Below are 20,739 nucleotides of genomic sequence, written 5' to 3'. Positions count from 1 at the left end.
TTTTTAAACATTCCATGTAAGTCTGTCTGTCTGTCTGTCTGTCTGTCTCTCTCTCTCTCTCTCTCTCTCTCTCTCTCTTTCTCTCTCTCTCTCTCTGTGTGTGTGTGTGTGTGTGTGTGTGTGTGTTTCTCTGTCTCTCTCTCTCACACACACATACGCACTTCAGAAGGCAGGTTATGTAATGAGACACCTGTTTTGGGGCTGATGTAGGTTAGAAGCCTCTCTTAAGTGCAGCTTCATTATATAGCTCAATATCAAAATAATATATAACCCAATATAAAAGTTGCATTATTTAGGCGTATTGGCATGCTGAAGAATGCTCGAGTTAATGAAACATGAATGCAGCAGGCAGGTAGCCGCTCTAAGGAAGGAAAACAAGCTCTTGGCATTCTGGCAAGATGCAGTATTGTGTGCACAGTGCCCCGTACCATTCATGATCAAAGCGCTCACATTTCATGCCTTTGTCACAGTGAAAATGTCAGATTTCATGGTTTTATCTCATATTCCTGGAAAATCATATTTAAACTATGCAGATTAGGCTAAGGATGACAGAAAATCATTATAGCAGATTATGAGGTGAACTAACTTCTGCAGCAAAATTCCAGTGTGGGGCATATATTTTTTGGCAGGGGGTGGGTGGGGGTTGCTGATGATTCTGGTCTACCTCACAATGTATGACAGTCCGCATCAAATGTCATCCCTGGACGAATCATGCTCACAGTCTTCTTGTAATATTTGATGCTTGCAATGAACACACCGTTGTTCTTTTAAAGTCAGCATAATTCGAACATCTGTTATGAAGGTCTAACATAGGCAGTGCACCTTGGACAGAATCAGTGGTCTTGGGTCATTCTGATGATAGGCACAGTGTAATCCTTTGATAATGGGATTCAGGAGGAAATGAATGGCACTATAGTACAATTGTTTAATTCCATAATTGTAGGAAATGCACTTGGCTATTCAGTAAATATTATAATGGCAACATGCCTCTCATATGCTCTTGGATGCTATAGCCCTAGACCATACTACCTTGCTAAAGTTAGCAAACCCAGCCTCCTTCCTAATTTGTGTTCTTTTTGTGTGTTTTTTCAGAACAGTATATGTTTGTTCAGATTCTGTAGGGGCTGGGACTTAGGGTGGATCTAGACACATAAAAAAAAAGTTTCAGGAAAACATGTTGTAAACTTCACAAACGGAAACCACGTTGATGAAAGATGAGGTGTTTGGTGTGTTTTTTTGTTTTTTTGTAATATACCTCCAGCATAGTGCAGACTTATATTAAGAGAGGTGGTATGGATGGTCTGCAGAAATTTTGAGCCATCCACACACACCTTGCAATTTTTGCAACCTTGATTTGAAGCATGTTTATCATATAATTTGTGAGCACAAATAGCACAAAAGTTGCTTTGACTATTCTACTTATTGTAGATTTTGATTATCTAGTGGAACAAACCAGACCCATAAAGCTCCAGACATTTTGAAGGCTTAAACAACAGCACTTCATCTCTAGCTGGTGAGGCACAGATATTGGCTTTGGAAGGGCATTGAATGCATTGTTACTTGAGATTGTTGCTTGTTACAGGAACATGGAGAGTTCAATACGATGCAGTTTCCTTTTTTGCATGCTCAGAGCTTCTTGTGAAAATGCTTCAGCACTCTCAGGACTGTGTGCCAAATCTGAAGTGCAGCAGCATCTGAGCAGCAGATCTTAGAACCTTGCCATCAATATTTGCTCTGTTACTCAGGCTTGTTCCATCCTAATAATGGTCATGACCGCTGGGTTTTTCTCATTAAAGGCTACTGCTGTGTTTATTTTTCTTCTCTGTTTATCAGACATTAGACCACTGAATAATTGTCAGCCGCTCTCATCTCTCACAGTTAATTATTGTTTACCCTTCCATGCCACCATGTATGATCTGCTCTCTGGGCATCTTAATCAAACTTTGTAATTTAGGCTGTGTTCTTTAAACCTTTTAGTCCAGAGTGGTCATGGGAGCACTCTGGGATAAGCAGCTTGAACAGAGCATTAGTCTGTGAAGCAAATCACACAGACCTGCTGACTTGCATACAGTCAGTTTGTCCAAACAAAAACAGACTACACTAATTCATGATGGAGACTGGAAGATTCATTCCAAATTATTCAGTCTTCCAAATCACTTGAGTAAGTGAACAAACACCGTAAGAAAGGAGAGATAAAACATAGTAAGCACACTTAGTTTGGATTCAATTATTTATAGCAATGCCTGTAATGTGTTTGGGAGAGTAGTTTGTAAAATTAATGAAGTTTTGGTACTAGAAGACCTCACTACTTTGTCTACGTATTAAATCTTTGCTGAGGATAGGAAGACAGAACATTTTAAATGCTGCTTATAAAAAAGTACAGATAAGTGAATTATAAGAGAGAATGTGGACATGATAGGATGCTGACTTCTTTTGCAAACAGATATATCAGTGAAGTGCTTCACTCTGTTCTCATTATTCCTACTCCAGTGTTTTTGAGGGGAGGGTTAATCTCCAGGGCACAAACCAGCAAATGTTAGCTACCACAGAGAGCCAAATTTGGGATGACAGTTAAGGGCCAATCTATTTAAAGCTGTGTAATGGAGAGCAGGGGTCCAGTTTAAAAACAAAAGAGCTAAGAAGCCATGCAAGTGAGGGGTGCTTAAATTGCCCTGAAATCGCCAGTCTTTTACTTCCTTGTAGCCTCTTCTTCTCCTACCCCCACTTTTGTCTCAGCTGAACTCATTCTCATGGTTTGGCAAAAAGATAGATAGATGATAGATGATGATAGATAGATTAGATAGATAGATAGATAGATAGATAGATAGATAGATAGATGATAGATGATAGATAGAGATATAGATAGATATTAAATTAACGTAATAGGTTAATTGTTTCTGTTCTTTGAGAGGGCAACTTTTTTAAACATCCTTTCTCGAAGTCACAGTGTGCCGCTTCAATTTGCATTAGATTCAACAGCATACATACCATTGGTTTTGATTATTGTGTTTTGTACCTAAGATCTCTGTAATCATTATGAATTTCAAGCCAAGGAAAGAAGGATTGCCCTTTAATCTGCCTTCCCATCTATTTGTAACTTACAACCACAAACGATCCTAATGCTGCTATCAAATAGGCTTGGATAGTTTATCCCACATTTTAAAAATCCAGTTTGTGGCAATTACAATATATAGCAAGTAGGGAATACATAAACCTATATACCAGTATGGAATATATTCTAGATGTGTCTGCTAGCCTGGTGGTTGTATTATGATTATGATTAATATTATTTTTTCACAATCTCACCCATCCTCTTCCTTCTGTTTCTCTTACAGCATGCTGCCAAGGGACAAGTCACTCTACCTCACTTAAACCCTGACATCTCCATTCTGCAAAGGTGAAAAGGAAGGACATTTAAGAGGGTCTGTGATGCAGGCTACCCAGATGGGCATCAAGCAAGTCACAAGGGCAAGAGAGCACCTCGCCTTTGGCTTCATATCCTGGCTCTGAGAGCAGCTTATTCCTTTCCTTCTCTTCTCCTCTTCCTCCTCCCTCCCTTTCTCCTTCTTCTCCAAAGTCCTATTGTACATGGAAGCCAACCTTGCATAAATCACAAAGAACAAAATTTACAAAGGACCACCCCCCCCAACCCCACCTGCCTGCCCTTTCTCTGCTTGCCACCAGCTTAGCTATGGACCATTTTCCTAGCGAACTGCTTTTTAGATTCAGCACAGACCTGGGTGCCGCGCTCGCTCAGAGGCATTAGGCTTGGCTCAGCAGGAGGAGACACTCTTTCGATGACTTGCTAAATGGCACTAACCTTTGTGCAAGACAAATGTGAAGTCTGTTGTGAATATTGTACATGCGAAAGGCCTCAGATGTCTGGCAAAAAAAAATTAAATTTAAAAATTAAAAATTAGAACCTGTTGTTTGGAGGTTAGGTGGACAGAGCAGATGGGAAGCAAAAGTGCAAATATGAGAGGGAAACAATGTGAAAAGACCCTGAAAAATATAATTTGTTGGATAGTTGTAAGTAGCTTAATAAATGTTTTAGAACTGTGCTAAAGACATCTTTAAGATTTTTTTGTGGAAGAAATTAGTAGTTTACTTTATAGTAAAAGCATTTTATATTAATTGTAGCACATTTTTTTAGTTATACATAGAATGGAGATGTGTATAAAAAGAAACAAACAAAAAAAACCTGCCAAACTCGTTTCTATTATTTGTACAGCAAGAAATGGACAGTTTATATCCATGTTATATGGCATTATTATATTTTTTTCAGCCATATGTCCATCTATTTAAAATTGCTGACAAGGATTTTTGTCTATTTATGAAAAAATTAGAAAGCAGATTACAGTTTATGAAAAGTGCGTTTTCCATGGTTTTTTTTTTTTAATTATTATTTTTTATTTTCTTTGTGGTGCTGTTTCTGCAGTACCTGCACATTTTGGCTCACAATGCTTATCTTACCTTTCTTTATAATAAAACATACGAAAAGTAGAAACAAAGCAGCCTCATTCTTTTGTGGAACACACACAGGTGCTGTTCTGTGTTGGTTCTGTGATGGAAGTGCCAACTGTTCGGAGACACAAAATACTGTTACATTTGATGTGCTGCCAAGTCCTGAGTTGCTAATGATGTACCTGCACAATGAAATGCAAGACCATAGGCTTAAGAACGGCCAGTGTTCTTTGCTACATTAGCTGGGGTCCTGCAATCCTGTGGTCCTGCAATCCTATGATCCCAGGCAAAAATAGGAAGCTAGGTGCAGTGGGTGGGGGTGAGTGGTCAAACACTGGAAAGGAAATCCTATGTCAGATATCCCCTCCTTGCTGGAAGGTTCTGCAATCCTTGTCCTACTGATGTTGGAATTTCAATATTGTTGTTTTGTTGGCATCTGTCTGTCTCATGAGACATTGGAGCGCACCTCCGGGACACTCCAGTCAAATCAAACCAGTTGGCAGCACCAAAATGATCTCTCTGGGACACAAGCCTGGGCAGTGTATATGGAGGTCCTGGGCTGTCCCAGACGACCAGACCACTCCACACCCCAACTTCACTGATGTGGTCCAAATGAAAGTAGAGCAATATGTTTGGCACCAGCTGGGCAGCAGGAGTTGCCAGAAGGAGGCATACAAGACACCATCCAACCGTCCTGGGGACTCCACCGGATTTGTGTAGGGTTTACTCCTTAGCCTTTTCTTCTCCTGAAGATATCCCACAAGGCAACATAGGTTCAGGGTCAGCAATGCCTTGTCCTAGAGGGGCTACCTTCCCAAGTTGATGTGCTCCATCTGCCCTTACTCCAACATTAGTAGGACTGGAAGGGGGGTGTCCCAGGAATGGACTGCAGAAGGCATGGTCCAAAGGTCACAAACAGACACACATGCAAAGTAGGGAGAAAACTATGGAGTTTTGTTCCTAGATGGAGGGAAATAGTTAAAGTAAAAGAGAAAACTTGGGAAATTATAGAGATGCGCATGAGTGCCCTTCCACACATCTACTTTGATGGTTTCCCATCCCCTCCTTTAGGTCACAAACACTTGCTTTCCTCCTTAAGAGATCTTACTGCAGTTACTTGCCCCAGTTTCGTTGGCTTATGGCTTATGACCAAGCATGTGTAGAGTTCCTCTACCAATGAAAATTTTCATTTTCACCTCAGTGGAAGGGGCAGCCCTATGCCAAACAAGGAAATGCATGCAAGGAGCTAGTGCCCTTCAGACTGAAAGTGAACAGGGAAACCAACAGAAGCGTCCTGTTAGACTTTTGAAAATAACACATTTACAGTCATACCTTGGGTTACAGACGCTTCAGGTTGCGAATTTTTGGGTTGCGCACTGCGCCGAACCCAGAAGTACCGGAACGGGTTACTTCCAGATTTTGGTGCTTGCGTGTGCGCAGAAGCGCTGAATCACCGAATTGCGACCCATTCGTGCGCAGATGTGGCACTGCGGGTTGCAAATGTGCCTCCTGTATGGATTGCGTTCCCAACCCAAGCGTCCACTGTATTATGCAGTAAGCTTTCATGGACTACAGTCCAGTTCATCCGGCGCATGATGCATTTGCTCAGACAGGAGTTCATGTATTCTGGACTACAACTATTGTTTATTGGCAAAACAACCTTGAGTCCACTCAAATTTTTATTGGTTGGAACAATTGTGTGGGAAATGTACTTGAGGTAAAAAAGGTGAAGGACCCCTGGATGGTTAAGTCCAGTCAAAGGCGACTATGGGGTTGCGCCGCTCATCTCGCTTTCAGGCCAAGGGAGCCGGCGTTTGTCCACAGACAGTTTTCTAGTACCACTGCGGCGGGAAGGTAAATGGCGTTTCTCCGTGTGCCAGTAGCAGTTTAGTCATGCTGGCCACATGACCGGGAAAACTGTCTGTGGACAAATGCTGGCTCCCTAGGACTGAAAGTGAGATGAGCACCGCAAGCCCATAGTCACCTTTGACTGGATGTAACCATCCAGGAGTCCTTTATCTTTACCTTTTTTACTTGAGGTCATTTTCTAATTGCAATTTCAATGTCCTGATAACTGTAAAATCTTGGCGCTATGGTGTTCCTTCTCCCGTAATTCAGTGAATTAATCCTTTGTTGACACCTGCCATCCTTGGATTTTCTGAAAAGGGTGGATTGAGAGAAGAAATGATTTCTGCATGTGGTTGGGTCTGTTTGGGATCCAAATCCATTGCAAGTGAATCCAAAACACAAAAAGATCTAGGGGCACTATGCTTTTGGCAAAGAACCAGTCTTTTATCTGATATTTTGTGGTGGCAATGCATACTTCTCCCACTTCAAACAAAAGGGCATTCGTGTTGCAATCTTACTATCAACTTGATAAGCCTCTAAATTAAGCACTATTCACAAGTTGGAGAATTCAACGTATCTGCCTTGTCTACTTGTGTTCTGCATAGCATGAACTGATAGATATGGTCATCTGCTGAATAATGCACTGTTCTTATCTGCCTATACAGTGGTACCTCTGGTTACGAACTTAATTGGTTCCGGAAGTCCATTCTTAACCTGAAACTGTTCTTCACCTGAGGTACCACTTTAGCTAATGGGGCTTCCCGCTTCCGCCACACGATTTCTGTTCTCATCCTGGGGCAAAGTTCTTAACCTGAGGTACTATTTCTGGGTTAGCCGAGTCTGTAACCCAAGGTGTTTGTAACCCGAGGTACCACTGGACCTTGTTTTTTTCGGCTATCACACAACCCACTCAGTTTAGCAGTAATATTTTAGATTCAAGTAATTGGATATAAGCCAGTTCTGCCCTGTTGATTTCAACAGAACAAGAGGTGCGTGTGTGTGTGTATGTGCGCACACACACAACTATACCACATACAATTATAGATCACTGTTGAGCAAATACAGACGTAAAATAAAACCAAAATAAATAAACAGATATGTGAATGCAAGAAAGTTAGTGACTAGAACTATTCATAACAGACATAATGGTAAAACAAGACAGGCTTACAAAACATGAACCCTATTATACTGAGGGAAGGTAATTAAAGTATTCAAATGTCACTTTATGAGCCATATTCAGTCATAGGCTGATGGCCAAGGGGGAGGGGCGGGATGCTCCTTGGCCATGTTTCTCCCTGCTTGCAAACAAAATAAAGTCAGACCAAACAGGTATGAAAGCATCATTTTTCCTTTAGCCCCTAAGGACTCTCAGCTTATTGGTTAGTTTTTTTCTGGTAGGGCATTATCCCACACTTTAGTGTATCAAGTAGTAAGATTGGCCCTGTCTACATTTTTCCAAAACTGGTGGTAATTCGAGCTGCTATAAGCAGGTGCACTATCAAGTCTTTATTATATATTTTTTTGTTATGCTTGATACATATAGATACGTGCTAATTGATAAGTTGGTATAATGTGGCACTTCTTTCTCGGAATACCATTGCCCAAAGTTCTTGCAATCTAGTACAACCTCACTATGTTACAATCCAGTTTCTGAACTCCCTCCAGTACTTTGGGGATGCAGATGAATTTATGTATGAGAGTCTTCTAGGAGTCAGAATAAGAGTCACTTGACTACAGTTAATTTAGCATGCCTAAGCTGTGTCTCATTCTCCAAAAGCAAGAGCTATCAAAATCACTTCATTAGTCATTTCAGTATAACCAAGGGTTTACAGCGCAATTCTATACATGTTTACTCAGAAGTAAGTCCATTGAGTTCAAAGGGGCTTAAATCAAAGGTTAATCTGTACAGGGTTTCAGTCTTAGACATGTAATTAAACTGAGCCCCCTTTTTTTAAGTAGCTCTGTTCTGTTCATGCTGTCACTTTGACATAAAATCAATGTTATCCTGATTTTTTAACATCAATTTCTTGCAAGCCTTTTTTTTTTTTTTTTTTTGCTTGCCAGTGTTGGAAACCTTTGTAGTTGGGCTTTCTAAGGAAAAAGAATAACAGCACTGAGGCCATACCCGAGTAAGTATTATTTTCACAATTGTCCGAAACGTTTATTTCCGTTTTTCTTTTCTTTTTTACTTAGCTATGCAGCACAAAAATATATGCTCCCAGGCTCTGAGCCTAATTTCAAATAATTATTAGCAAACAAACATTTTGCTCATAAGAGGCCTGTCAATAAAACATGATGCATGACAGGCAAATCCAAGTAAATCCACCTAATTGTTAAGATCAACATTGTTTTGAATGACGTGTTATACCTCCATAGGAGTAATCCAGTTCCAGGCACCTGTCACCACCTCACCTAACCACATTGCTAATGCAATGTGTGACACAATCATGACCTATGAATATCTGAATATGCAGGTGCTCATTCACTCAAATTTTTATTTATTTATTTACTACTACAGTGGTACCTCAGGTTAAGTACTTAATTCGTTCCAGAGGTCCATTCTTAACCTGAAACTGTTCTTAACCTGAAGCCAGAGCACGATTTCTGTTCTCATCCTGAAGCAAAGTTCTTAACCCAAAGTACTGTTTCTGGGTTAGCGGAGTCTGTAACCTAAGTGTATGTAACCTGAAGTGTATGTAACCTGAGGTACCACTATACTATTATATTTATTTATATCCCACTCCCCCCCCCAAAAAAAAAAAACAGAGACAAAAATTAAAACAATATGGATAAAACACAGGAAGCCAAACATATACAAAGTATAATCATTAACAGGTAATCATCTATATTAGAATTAAAACAATATAAAGATCTATTTCAATGTTTTTAAGAATTCGTTTTTAAAGTCCAGAGAGGAGATTCATAAGTAACTCAGGCTCAAGTGTCCCCATTGCAAACAACATTAGGTAGAGCCCTGTTGTATCAGCCCAAAGACTTATCTAATCTAGCATCTTGTTCTCACAAGGGTCAATCAGATGCTTATGGGAATCCTGCCAGCTTAACATGAGCACAGCAGTGATTCCTAGCAACTGGTATTACTTCCTCCATCAAAAAAAGAGGGGTGTATGACTCATTCACCACAGAAATTGAATTAGTACCTGGTAAACAATGCCTGCCTCTGTGAGCCACTCAAAGAGCATATATATAGGTTAAGAGCTGGCAATACAAATTCCATAATAAATAAGTGGGGCCAATGGTATAGCTAGCAGTCAACAGCACACACATGCACTCAAATGCTGCAGAGATCTCAGATTAGCAAAGCTTCCCCAGAAAGCAAGTTTCCTAGAAGACTGGCCAGTGTTGTGTGGCTGAAATCCACTTGCATGCCCCAGGAGAGCAGGCAAGCAGAACCATCATAGCAGAGCCTCTTTTTTTAAGGGCATCCTCCGTCTGGTGGAGCCCCATTCTTAGCAAGCAGAAGACAAAGCTGTTAAGCAAAAAAGGCATAAATCCCTTTGGATGCTAAATGATAGCCAGTGAAGCTTGCAGTCGTGCATCACACCTCCCCTCCCTTTACCGCTATTGATCCGAATCCCATTTTTTAAATTAAAAAAACCCCAGGAACTTGGAAAGGTAATAAAAGCTACTGCAAAACTGTGAGCAGTTACATTCAGACACAGTAGAATTTCATGCATCTAGCAATTAAATGTGTTAACTGCAGAGTCTATTTACTGAAGTAAAACATGGATATGAAGTTAAAATCTACATAGCGATAGATGCGTGGTCTGGTAATGAACTTATCATTAATCCAAAGCAATCCATGAACTTAAGCATCAAGGATGGATGGAATTGCAGCCAGGGCAAAAAAACTGAAATCCTTGAGTATATACATATATTCTAAGCGACATCATTTGCTTCTTATTTACACAGTGAAAAGCACTTTTCCAAACAATTCACAGAGTGTGGAATTTGCTCAAACAAGAGGGTCACCAACTTGGATGGCTTTAACAGAATATTTGATCAATTTGTGGAGGATAAGCCTATCAATGGCTAGTAGCCACAAAGGCAATGTTCTGCCTCCATTGCTGCATACTGTCTATACTGTATACTAGTTGCTGGGATTCATTCAGGTGACAGGTCTTTCCTATGGGCTTCCTAGAGTCAACTGGCCACTATGAGAACCATATGCTGGACTAGGTGGGCCTTTGACCATCTCCAATAGGAACTTTCTTGTGTTCTTATGCTAAAGGTAAAGGGACCCCGGACCCTTAGCTCCAGTCGCAGACGACTCTGGGGTTGCGGCGCTCATCTCGCTTTATTGGCCGAGGGAGCCGGCATACAGCTTCTGGGTCATGTGGCCAGCATGACTAAGCTGCTTCTGGAGAACCAGAGCAGCGCACGGAAATGCCGTTTACCTTCCCGTTGGAGCAGTACCTATTTATCTACTTGCACTTTGATGTGCTTTCAAACTGCTAGCTTGGCAGGAGCAGGGACCGAGCAACGGGAGCTCACCCCCTCACGGGGATTCAAAGCACCGACCTTCTGATCGGCAAGCCCTAGGCTCTGTGGTTTAACCCACAGCGCCACCCACGTCGTTCTTATGCTAGTCTGCATTATTTCTATAGCAATGCAATTTCCAAAAGTAGAAAAGCCCTTGCTTCTGCAAACCTTCTAATGAAGATGGTTTGTTTGGATGGCCCCTGGCTTCCTTGTCCCAGCTGACAGAAAGGCTGCAAACAAAGGATTAGAAAAAGCAGCGGACAAAGTTGACACGGAGCTTGTCAACATGGACTGCTTTGGTCTGTGTCCCTAAGCTGCTCTGTTGCTATGGAGCTCAGCACCAGAAAAGCAGATCCAGATTAGAATCATAGAATCATAGAGTTGGAAGAGACCACAAGGGCCATCGAGTCCAACCCCCTGCCAAGCAGGAAACACCATCAGAGCACTCCTGACATATGACATATTATACAGAGGGTTTGGAGAAATCATTACATATCTATAGAGTCCAGCTATTTTTCATAGTAGAGCAAGGCTGAGACAGCATAGTAGAGCAAGGCTGTCTGCTCTTGCTTCCTAGTTGTTGTTGTTTTTAACCCCATAAGATTTCCTTTATATAACATGGGATATCTTGTATTATTAACATCAATAAAGGTCAATGGATACATTCAGTAGGGCACATCCTTCTTGTTACTGCAGCAGCATTCCATATGCATTGATAAATGGGTTATTGCAATCTAAATTTCTTTTCAAGAATAACCCAGTACAAACTCTGCTATACCATTTGCAAAGTGAGGATTGCTGAATATTGAACTACAAGTAGAAAGTCAAGTGGTCGTGTTCTTTGGAGCAGAACCATCTTAGAATGTCTCAAATGGATGGTAAAGTTTTGAAAGAAGAAAGGAAACTTCTTTTGTATATTTTCTACATGAATCTTAACCAAGGATGTATTTCTCCCTGAAAAAGCAGGATTCCTAAAAAGATGGAAGTAAGTCAATTCACCTTAGAGATGTGTGAAATCTTCTGTTTCAGGGCAGCCCAACTTTTCATACCAAGTGGGTTACAAGAGTACTTCAGCGCAGAACCTGTGGGCCACACGCTACCTTGTTGAGGGAGGGAGGCCAAACTCTTACGCCCCACAGCCCTCACACTGCCTTCCTAAGGAGGTGCAAGGCTCTGGCAGGGTCCCAGAGCCCTCCCATCTTCTTCCCAAAGCTGAGAAAGTGCTAACTAGGCTTTGGGAATGAGGCTGAAGGACTCCAGCCCCCTGTCAGAGCCATCATGCCGCCTTCCCAAAGCCCAGCACCTTGCTTATTCAGTTTTGGGAAGGCAGAGCGAGGGCTGGTGGGGAGGGGGATGTCAAATGTTGCTGAGGACTTCCAAAAAGGCACCGAGGGCCACATGAGGCTCTTGGGCTGCATGATGGACCACCCTCTTAAAACTGTTATATTTCCATGAGTGTGTCCATGTTATTGAAGAGTAGCATTGAGTGCTTGGCACACTCATCTACAGTATTCTGTGCCATTTCTGTGATGCTAGGCTTCATTGCACATCCCGTGTAACATGTAAATCTGTGCTATAACTTTGGGGTTCCAGTTAGCTTTGTTTTCTTGTCCTGTTTTGCACAGTGCAGTGAGTCAAACAATGCAAACATGCACACTTCTGGTGTGACGCTCATACAAGCTTTGCTCCTCCCTGCTCCTTTTTACTGCCACACTGCATTGAGCTAAAGCAAAATTTGGCTTAGCACACCATCCAAAAGGAGACTTGGGATTTAACTCCCTCCTCATAAACCATAGGCTGCAGCCATGAGTTCCAGTTCAGATGATGCACTAAGCCAAACCACTGCTTAGCTCAGCTTGATGCAGCATTCAAAACACCCTACAAAAGCTCCTTCCTGGGAGCCCATAGTTTGGGTTGTCATGGCATGAGACCCAGGTCTTTATGTTGCTTTTGATTTTAGGGCTGTGTGTTTTAATATTTATTGTAAGCGCCCCCCCCCCCGAGAACTTGATGTTATGGGGCAGCACAGAAAGTGGTATTTTAAAAAAATTAAACCCAAAAGGAGAAGTGGGTTGTGGATTCTTTAGCTGTTTTCACAGGAGTTGTTATTTGTTTGCTTGCTTGTTTCAAGCACTCAAAATAACTTGTGAACATACAATTAATTAGGCTAAAGTGGCACCACTAGTTTGTAATTCAAGTGGTTGTTACTTGCTTTAAAAAAAAAAAGTGTGACCCAAATGATCTGATGGAGATGCATTTTATTTTATTATTGTAAAAATGCATGTCCCTCACCTTCTCTTTTGTAAGAACTCAAAGCAGCTAATGACAAAATCCATTAAAAACAGTAAGCATCTATCAAGCAGTGAACAAAAGCAGGCTGCAACTGTTTAGACAATCAGTCAAATAAAAAGAAAAGCAGCAGCAACAGATCGGTAGAAAATGGGAATAATAGAGAAGTAGGAGAAGCTAAACCAAACATAAAGCAGTCAGTGATAAAGGCCTTTCCTTTAGGGATGGGAGAGAAATTCAGTTTGCATTTGAAGCTGAATTTATCAAATTCACTTTCCTAAATGATTTGAGAACCAAACTACAACTACCCTTTGAAGTTCACACTTACCTGAACTTTGTCATGCATCTCTTCATGGAAAGGCATATATTAGGGGAAAGTGGAATTGAAAATGAAAACATTGGTTAAAATAACATACTAAAATGCATTATATTAAGGTAAAATGCTTGTAAAAATGTGTACGTAAGTCAAAACTGCATACAAAAATGTGTTTATTAGGAGAAGATTGCACTAAAATGCTGAAGATTTAAAAACAAGGATGTTGCTGAAGAAATACTGAGAACTGAATTTAAGCCTGGAAAAATGAGAAACTGAAAGAACTGAGATTGACAGATCCTCAGTTGGTAGAGCATGAAACTCTGAATCCCAGGGTTGTGCGTTCAAGGCCCATGTTGGGCAAAATGTTCCTCATGGTCCCTTCCAACTCTGCAATTCTGTAATTCTATGATACCATACCTACTCTCTTTCAAAACAAACAAAAATCAGCAGATGTTCACCAAGCATCTAGAAGAGCTCAGTTTTCAGGCTCAGGCTTCATTGGAGAGCACTGATACTATGACTGAGAAGTCCCTAGTCCTCATGGACACCTACCATATTCAGTCATCAAGGGAATATGGAGAAGGGCCTCAGATGTTGAACACAACACATGGGGTTACATAAGAGAGAAGGTACCCAGGTCCTAATCCATTTAAGGCTTTTAAGGTAATCACATAAGAAATGCCCTGCAGGATCAGGCCAAAGGCCCATCTAGCTCAGCATGCTGCTCTAACATTGGCCAACCAGATGCAAGCCAGACCTAAGTGTAACAACACTTTCCCCATTTCCAATGCCCAGCAGTTATGTACTGGATTTGGCCAAGACCCAAGCCAAATCAAGCAAGTTTGGAGGAATTCAGGTGTAGAATGACTCAATAGATTGATTCATCAATCTGCTATAGATTGGATAGCACAGAACAATCCTTAGCTGTTCGGGAATAGAAAAGTAGGCAGGCCACAGAGGGAAATTCCATAAAATGGCTTTGACCTTTGCTGACAGCCACAGATGATGTCCAGACGTTTGGATGTGTACTGGGAAGAGGACCTAGAAGGCTCGTGGTTCTTGTGAAATAGGCAATCTTGCAATGGTGGCCATTGGGAAGTACACCACAGCAAGTCCCAAGTATGAGCAGCATGTGGAAAGTTCATTTAAAAATGAATCAATTCCAGTTCACCTCCACCTCCTTCAAAAAGGAACTAATTCCATTCACAGTTCAATTCACAATTAATTCATGTTGCCTGTGGCATTTCCCCCCAGCTTTCAGGTTTTTAAAATCTAAAGTATGAAATATACGTGAGAAGAAAAAGAAAACATCAAAGCTCCCACACAGGGCGATGCCAAATAAAGCAATTGTTTTATATTTATTTGTTTCAGCATTTATGATATATTTAACTTAAGCGACAGCATCCCTTTTCTGATAGGTACAAATAGTAAATGCAGTGGCCACAACCAAGCAGAGTGCAGTGCAATGAAATTCCTACATATAAAGATTATTAAATTGAAATTGAATTAAAAAATGCCCAGAGTTTCATCATAGAAGAGACTTTCTCCACTTTCAGTTTACCTGGAAATTACAGGAACTTTTTTTATGTGTAATTCAGAGGGTTGCTTTTTTAATTAATTCAGTGAATTGGTTAATCTGAATTAGTTTAGTTGAAGCTCTGTGATGAGGGCTGCAGAGCTGAGAACTGTTGAAACTATTTGCCCAGTGAGGTCTATGAGATTCAAGAAGCATCCTGCTCAAGGAAAATAATGGTAGATAAGCACTAGCAAAAACTTAAGATGAGTCAATGGTTACCCAATTAATTTTATTATGCAAGCTGCTTTTCTGTTGAAAAGCATTTAAATATTCTCAATGAAAAAATAATTATGTAGCCCACCATCTGTGGTTTGTATGAGCTCCTGCTTAAAAATATAGGCAGTCTTGTCAAGGTCCACCTAGTAGCGCAATCTTTGCAAGAAACTCCTAGTAACCTGCAGGTACCAAATGGCTGTCTAAAAAACGGGATTTTTTAAAAAAATTAAAGGGGAGTAAATGATGCTCAAGGGACGTGGGTGGCGCTGTGGTCTTAACCACAGATCCTAGGGCTTGCAGATCGGAGGGTTGGTGGTTCAAATCCCCACGATGGGGTGAGCTCCTGTTGCTCGGTCCCAGCTCCTGCCCACCTAGCAGTTCGAAAGCACGTCAAAGTGCAAGTAGATAAATAGGTACTGCTCTGGCGGGAAGGTAAACGGTGTTTCCGTGTGCTGCTCTGGTTGGCCAGAAGCAGCTCAGTCATGCTGGCCACATGACCCAGAAGCTGTATGCAGACAAACGCCGGCTCCCTCAGACTATAGAGCAAGATGAGCATGCAACCCCAGAGTCGACCACGACTGGACCTAACAGTCAGCGGTACCTTTTCCTTTTTAAAATGATGCTCAAGGTGGATTAAGTAATTGGAAATTCCGAATGGCATAGCTCCGGATTAAGTTTATTGTACTTAGTTCCCACTGAAATCAAATGGACTAAGGCCATAAATCACTTGCTCCATTGATTTCAATAGTGGTGCACCGTCCTTGCTGTGTGTACTTCACTTAAGCTGGAGTATACAGATTTAAACTAGTTTTGTCATATTGACCTCCAGGGATTTATCAGCTGGAATTAATATATTCTCCCTTCATTGTGTTTGTCTATGATGATGGCACATTTTGTTTTTGTTTGCTTGTTGAACTGAATTTTAAAATAGAGAGCAGTCATGGCATCTACTAGGGCTCAAAAGGTAAGGAGCTGAGACAGCAACAAAGAAGGGCCAAAACTGTCCCCTGCTTGACTTTTGCTGTTGTGGCATTCCTCTGGGTCATCCCTCCCCATAGAATCCCCCTTAAATGTTGCTACATATAGCATTTTCCTCTGCATTTTGACCATATGGAATGGAATGGTAGAATTGCAAAGGGGTGGGGGGACATTTTGGCCCAGCCTCAGTATAAACACACCAACAGAAATTCTGCATTTTAAAAATTATTTATCTAGCTAGATATTTCTGTGCTATCCTTCACCATATAGTCATGACAGGGGGAGTGCAGAATATATTAAAACCTACCAGGACATATTTCTGCAACCAGCTAGAGCACCAGCAGAAAGTAAACCCAGCACAAACTAAAACAAAAACAACAAAACTGTAAAATAGCAATGGGTACCGTATACAAAACTGACCTCAAACAAATCACACCACCTCATTTCCCAAAGCCTGGCTTGCTTAATTTATAAAACTGCAGTTAGCAATATTAGCAATGCAGTTAGGAAAGTATAGAATTAGGCAATGTGATCAGAGCATCTCCCATCTTAGCTTCAGACCACCACTTTGTTATGCCTCCTGCCTAAGACCATTACATGAAAATAAATCCCCCTGCAATCAATAAGGCTTCCTTCAACATGGCAGGCTTAGGAGAAAGGTCCATGCGCAAAGTCTAGAGGCAGGCAAGGCGGCAGCACAGAGGACACCGGGGCACGACACTGCGCAAGAAAAGTGTCACTTGCAGTCACTTGGCTAATAGCACACAGAACAATTAAGAGGCGCAGTCGGAGATCTTGCTAATTGCATTTGGATTATGGAGAGTTAATTAATTATATTGTGGAATTAAGGTAAATGTCATGCAGGATTTAACAACTCTCATTGCTGGCTCTGCTGCAATAAGTAAACTGTTTAAGTCACGGTGCACTGAATTGCTGGGTTCCTCATTATTCACCAAGCTGCTCCTCCTGAACAGACAGAAACATCCTTATTAGAATGTGGTGCTGTCCTGTTCCAAGCTGTTCTTAATTGCCAGGTACAGAAAGAAGGGGGAACACCACACCTGTTGAGCAGGGATCGCAGGGGGCACAGGTGAGGATCACTAGGGCAGGGTGGAATTCAGCTTTGGCTGCCAGGTGTCTGAGTTCTTCCAGCCCTAATTATGCTACTACACAGATCTTAGAGGCATATTGTGTGCAACATTACACTGACAGCAGTTCATTGATCAGGTGCCCCATTTAAACTCAGCCCACCTCCCTGCTTCAAACCATGGATGACAGTGGTAGCCAACGTGGTACCCACCAGGTGTTTTGGAATACAGCTCCCAGCAGCCTGAGCCACCATGGCCAATGGACAAGGATGGTGCGAGTTCTAGTCAAGAACATCTGGAAGGCATCACACTGACTACCCCTAATGTATCCACCTTTATGTACGCATGCATGCATGACACGTCCAATACATTTTGCTGCCCGAGGCACAGCAGCAAATAGTACTTCCCTACTGTTCCAGTCAGGGAGGTGCATAGATTGCCCTCAGCTAGCCACATTACTTTGGCACCTGAGAAAAGTGCCTTGCTTTAGGAATAAATATTCCTCAAGTGCCTCTCCTTGAAATAGCAATACAACAATAATGCATTAAATAATTACATTAAATAATTTCATGACTTCCCAAGTCACCTAATGGTAGGGCCGGTGCTGTATTTGTTTGCTTACACACTAACTGCATTTATATATTGACACTCCGCCAATGCACTCAAGGTAATTTACATTCAAAATAATGTCTTACAAAATAAGAGATGTGATAGAAAAGGGACAGGAAAGGAAAGAAAATATACAAATTTAGCAACCATGGTCACAAATTGGAGAGGGAAGGAACCAAATAGCAGATAGTCCCAGCCAGACCAGTGAAGGGGGAAAGTCTGTCTCTGATGCAGCCAGATGGAATGGCTGCTGGAAGGTACAATTTCGAGAGCACCCATGTTTCTGATCCAGCTTTTTGGGTTCTGCATGCTGAATTAGTATCATAACACACCATGGCGTGGGCCAAAATATGCTAGGTAGGTTTGCTTTAACAAACACGGCAAACATTTCCCATGTAAAAAGTAGGGCTTTTTTCGGCCGGAACTCAGTTTCGGCACATCTCAGGTGGGCACTATTGCCATTACAATAGAACAAGGGAGGTGTTCATGGTGAGTTCCGGTACCCCTTCTTCTATAAAATAGCACTGAATATGAGGTGTGAAAAAGAAGCATTCTCAAAACAGTTTTGGTAATGCTGTTTGATTTTAAATATATACAGAAGTGGGCCTTTCAAAGTTTCTGAGAATCTCCCCACCTTCTATTTCAAAATATGAAATGGCACCTCCTGCAGTTCACATATCTGTAAGTTGCCTTGAGCTCCTGTCAGAGGCAGCGTATATATGAACATATAAAACTAACAACAACAATATCTACACATAGCATGGGAGCCATTTTCCTGTAACACATAGCTACCAGATGTGAAGAAGCAAACTGGGGCTGAAGGGTGTTACAGGCCAAAATACCTGGGAAGCCTCTGCTTGGGGAAGGCTGGTCTATCTCATCCGTCCTTCCATATTTTCTCCCTTTCTTTCTGTTATGTACTAAGCTTGGATCCCAGAACAATAGGCAATTAGGATCCTAGAATGCAACAACTGATTGGCTTGCAGGAGACCTATCAGGCTCCAGGAGGAAGTTAATCAACCTATTAGGCTGGTAGGATCGTAGAATGCAACAACTGATTGGTCTGCAGGAAAAGACCAATCAGGCTCCAGGAGGGAAGCAGAATCAGCCAATCAGATGGGACTCATTGTGTAAATAATGTATATAAAAGCCTGAGGTTTTGGGGGGAGGGAATTAAATCACTGTTTTACAAGTTGCAATAAAGAGCATGAAATCGCTACAGGACTCCGAGTATATTTCACTTTCTGGCACCAGTTTCCAGAGACATCACCCCCAAAAGATTTTATCTCTGGCTCTTGCCCTACTACTGGGGAGCTCTCTTCCATGTTGTGTCTTGCATTTACCACAGAGCTTTCTCTGGGAACTTGCAGCTGGGTAATCTCTGCCTGATAGAGGAGTGTTTTGTCTTTGTTATGCTTCTGCTATTATTTTGACAGTGATGGAACAGAAGTGAAAACTGTCTTGACAAGCCATATTGAAAATATTATGCAGAAAGGGCCAAAAACAAGAAGCTTCATTTGATAAATTCTAAACACCTGGAAGCTGGACATTACACAGGGCTCAAAGAAGAGAATTGAGGGCAAAGTAAAGTTTGATTCGTACAACGTTTTTTGTGGTGGTGGGGAGTCACCACAGGTTGCCCTTGAACATCACAGAGGGAAGTGGTCTTGTGAAAGTACTTCCGTGAGGTAAGACTGAAAACCCTCATGCCCTGAAAAATCAACATAGGGTGACTTTCTGATTTCAAGAATTATATGATTGGACTGCCGACCGGCAAACATTTCTGAGATTTTAATTGGTTTTTTAAAAAAATCTCAAAGCTAGGATGTTATGTGTCCATAACATCAACATCATCATCATCATTATTAACACATACAATAGTGTGTTGTGGCTGTTGATTAACCATTTATTTGAGAGGCAAGTTGCCAGTTTATAACCCAGATTAGTCAATTCATAGTCTATCAATATGACCTATGATTAGGTGGGATATGGTTTCCTGATCAGTGCTTGGGATGGAAGAATCTGTCCATTTTGATTCTCTCTGTTTCTCATTTTTCCAATCCTCAGTTGTCCACATTTCGGCAGCAAGATCTTCATGAAAATCCATCCACATTTCTCCTAATAAATACATTTTTGCATGCAGTTTTGAATACATAGACAATTTTACAAGCTATTTCCCTTAGCATAATGCATTTTGTATGTTATTTTTCCTAATATATGCATTTTTATGCACACATTTCCCTAATATATGCATTTTTGTAAATATTGGATGGTTGGGAAACTACCCCGCTAAATTAATATAAGGTTGAACTTTGGAGGATGGCTGAGTTTCAACTCTCATTATTTTGGAAACTGCAAATTGAAGAGATTTACCAGTAAATGAGAACTGACAAATGCTCAACCTTGCCACTGTCGGGAGCTGGCTCTGACACTATGGTTTAGCTTTCATGATGGAGGTGGTCAACATGTGTTTGGGCTGCCCCATTCCAGATTCCAGTTGGGGATTCGCAAAATGGAATGTTCCTCTTCACAAATGCTTGTCCCCTGCACATAAAAAAAAATGTTAAAAGCTAACATATTAAGAAGGCTGCACGAAAAACCTTATACTTGACCTTTAGCTTTGTATGTAGGAGAACTGTTTTGCCCAAAAGAGCATTCAGTGATATTACTCCTCCAAATGACATCTGTGGTGATAACATGCTGGACAGTTTTTGTAGCACAGTGAGCACTCACACTTTACATTGTGGGTGCCCTTTGCAGGATCACGCGTGGTGCTACAGTTCCCAAGGAGCTTACTGGTAAACAGGGACTGGCTTGCCTCTCAGTGTTAATTTTTGGAGGTTCATGCCCAGCCT

The 20,739-nt window shown here is 41.4% G+C and overlaps 1 protein-coding gene and 1 long non-coding RNA gene across 7 annotated transcripts in view; one reads left to right on the top strand and one right to left on the bottom strand.

Moving 5' to 3' along the window:
- TOX2 (TOX high mobility group box family member 2) overlaps window positions 1–4,511 on the top strand; it is a 256,694-nt gene extending 252,183 nt beyond the window's left edge. For all 6 annotated transcript variants that reach the window (XM_083746262.1, XM_083746263.1, XM_083746259.1 and 3 more), the window contains one exon: window positions 3,336–4,511. In XM_083746262.1, coding sequence (XP_083602388.1) covers window positions 3,336–3,372 — 37 coding nt within the window. In that variant the 3' untranslated portion in view covers window positions 3,373–4,511. The remainder of the gene's footprint in view (window positions 1–3,335) is intronic.
- Window positions 1–19,448, bottom strand: part of LOC310848004 — a 102,527-nt gene extending 83,079 nt beyond the window's left edge. Inside the window, exon 1 of the long non-coding RNA XR_014566124.1 lies at window positions 18,727–19,448. This is a non-coding gene — a long non-coding RNA (uncharacterized lncRNA). The remainder of the gene's footprint in view (window positions 1–18,726) is intronic.
- Between the last annotated feature and the right edge of the window lie 1,291 nt (window positions 19,449–20,739).

Source organism: Podarcis gaigeae (assembly GCF_964106915.1).
Source record: "Podarcis gaigeae genome assembly, chromosome: 6".
NCBI classification, from domain to species: Eukaryota; Metazoa; Chordata; class Lepidosauria; order Squamata; family Lacertidae; genus Podarcis; species Podarcis gaigeae.
This window is presented reverse-complemented; position numbering and strand designations above follow the sequence as displayed.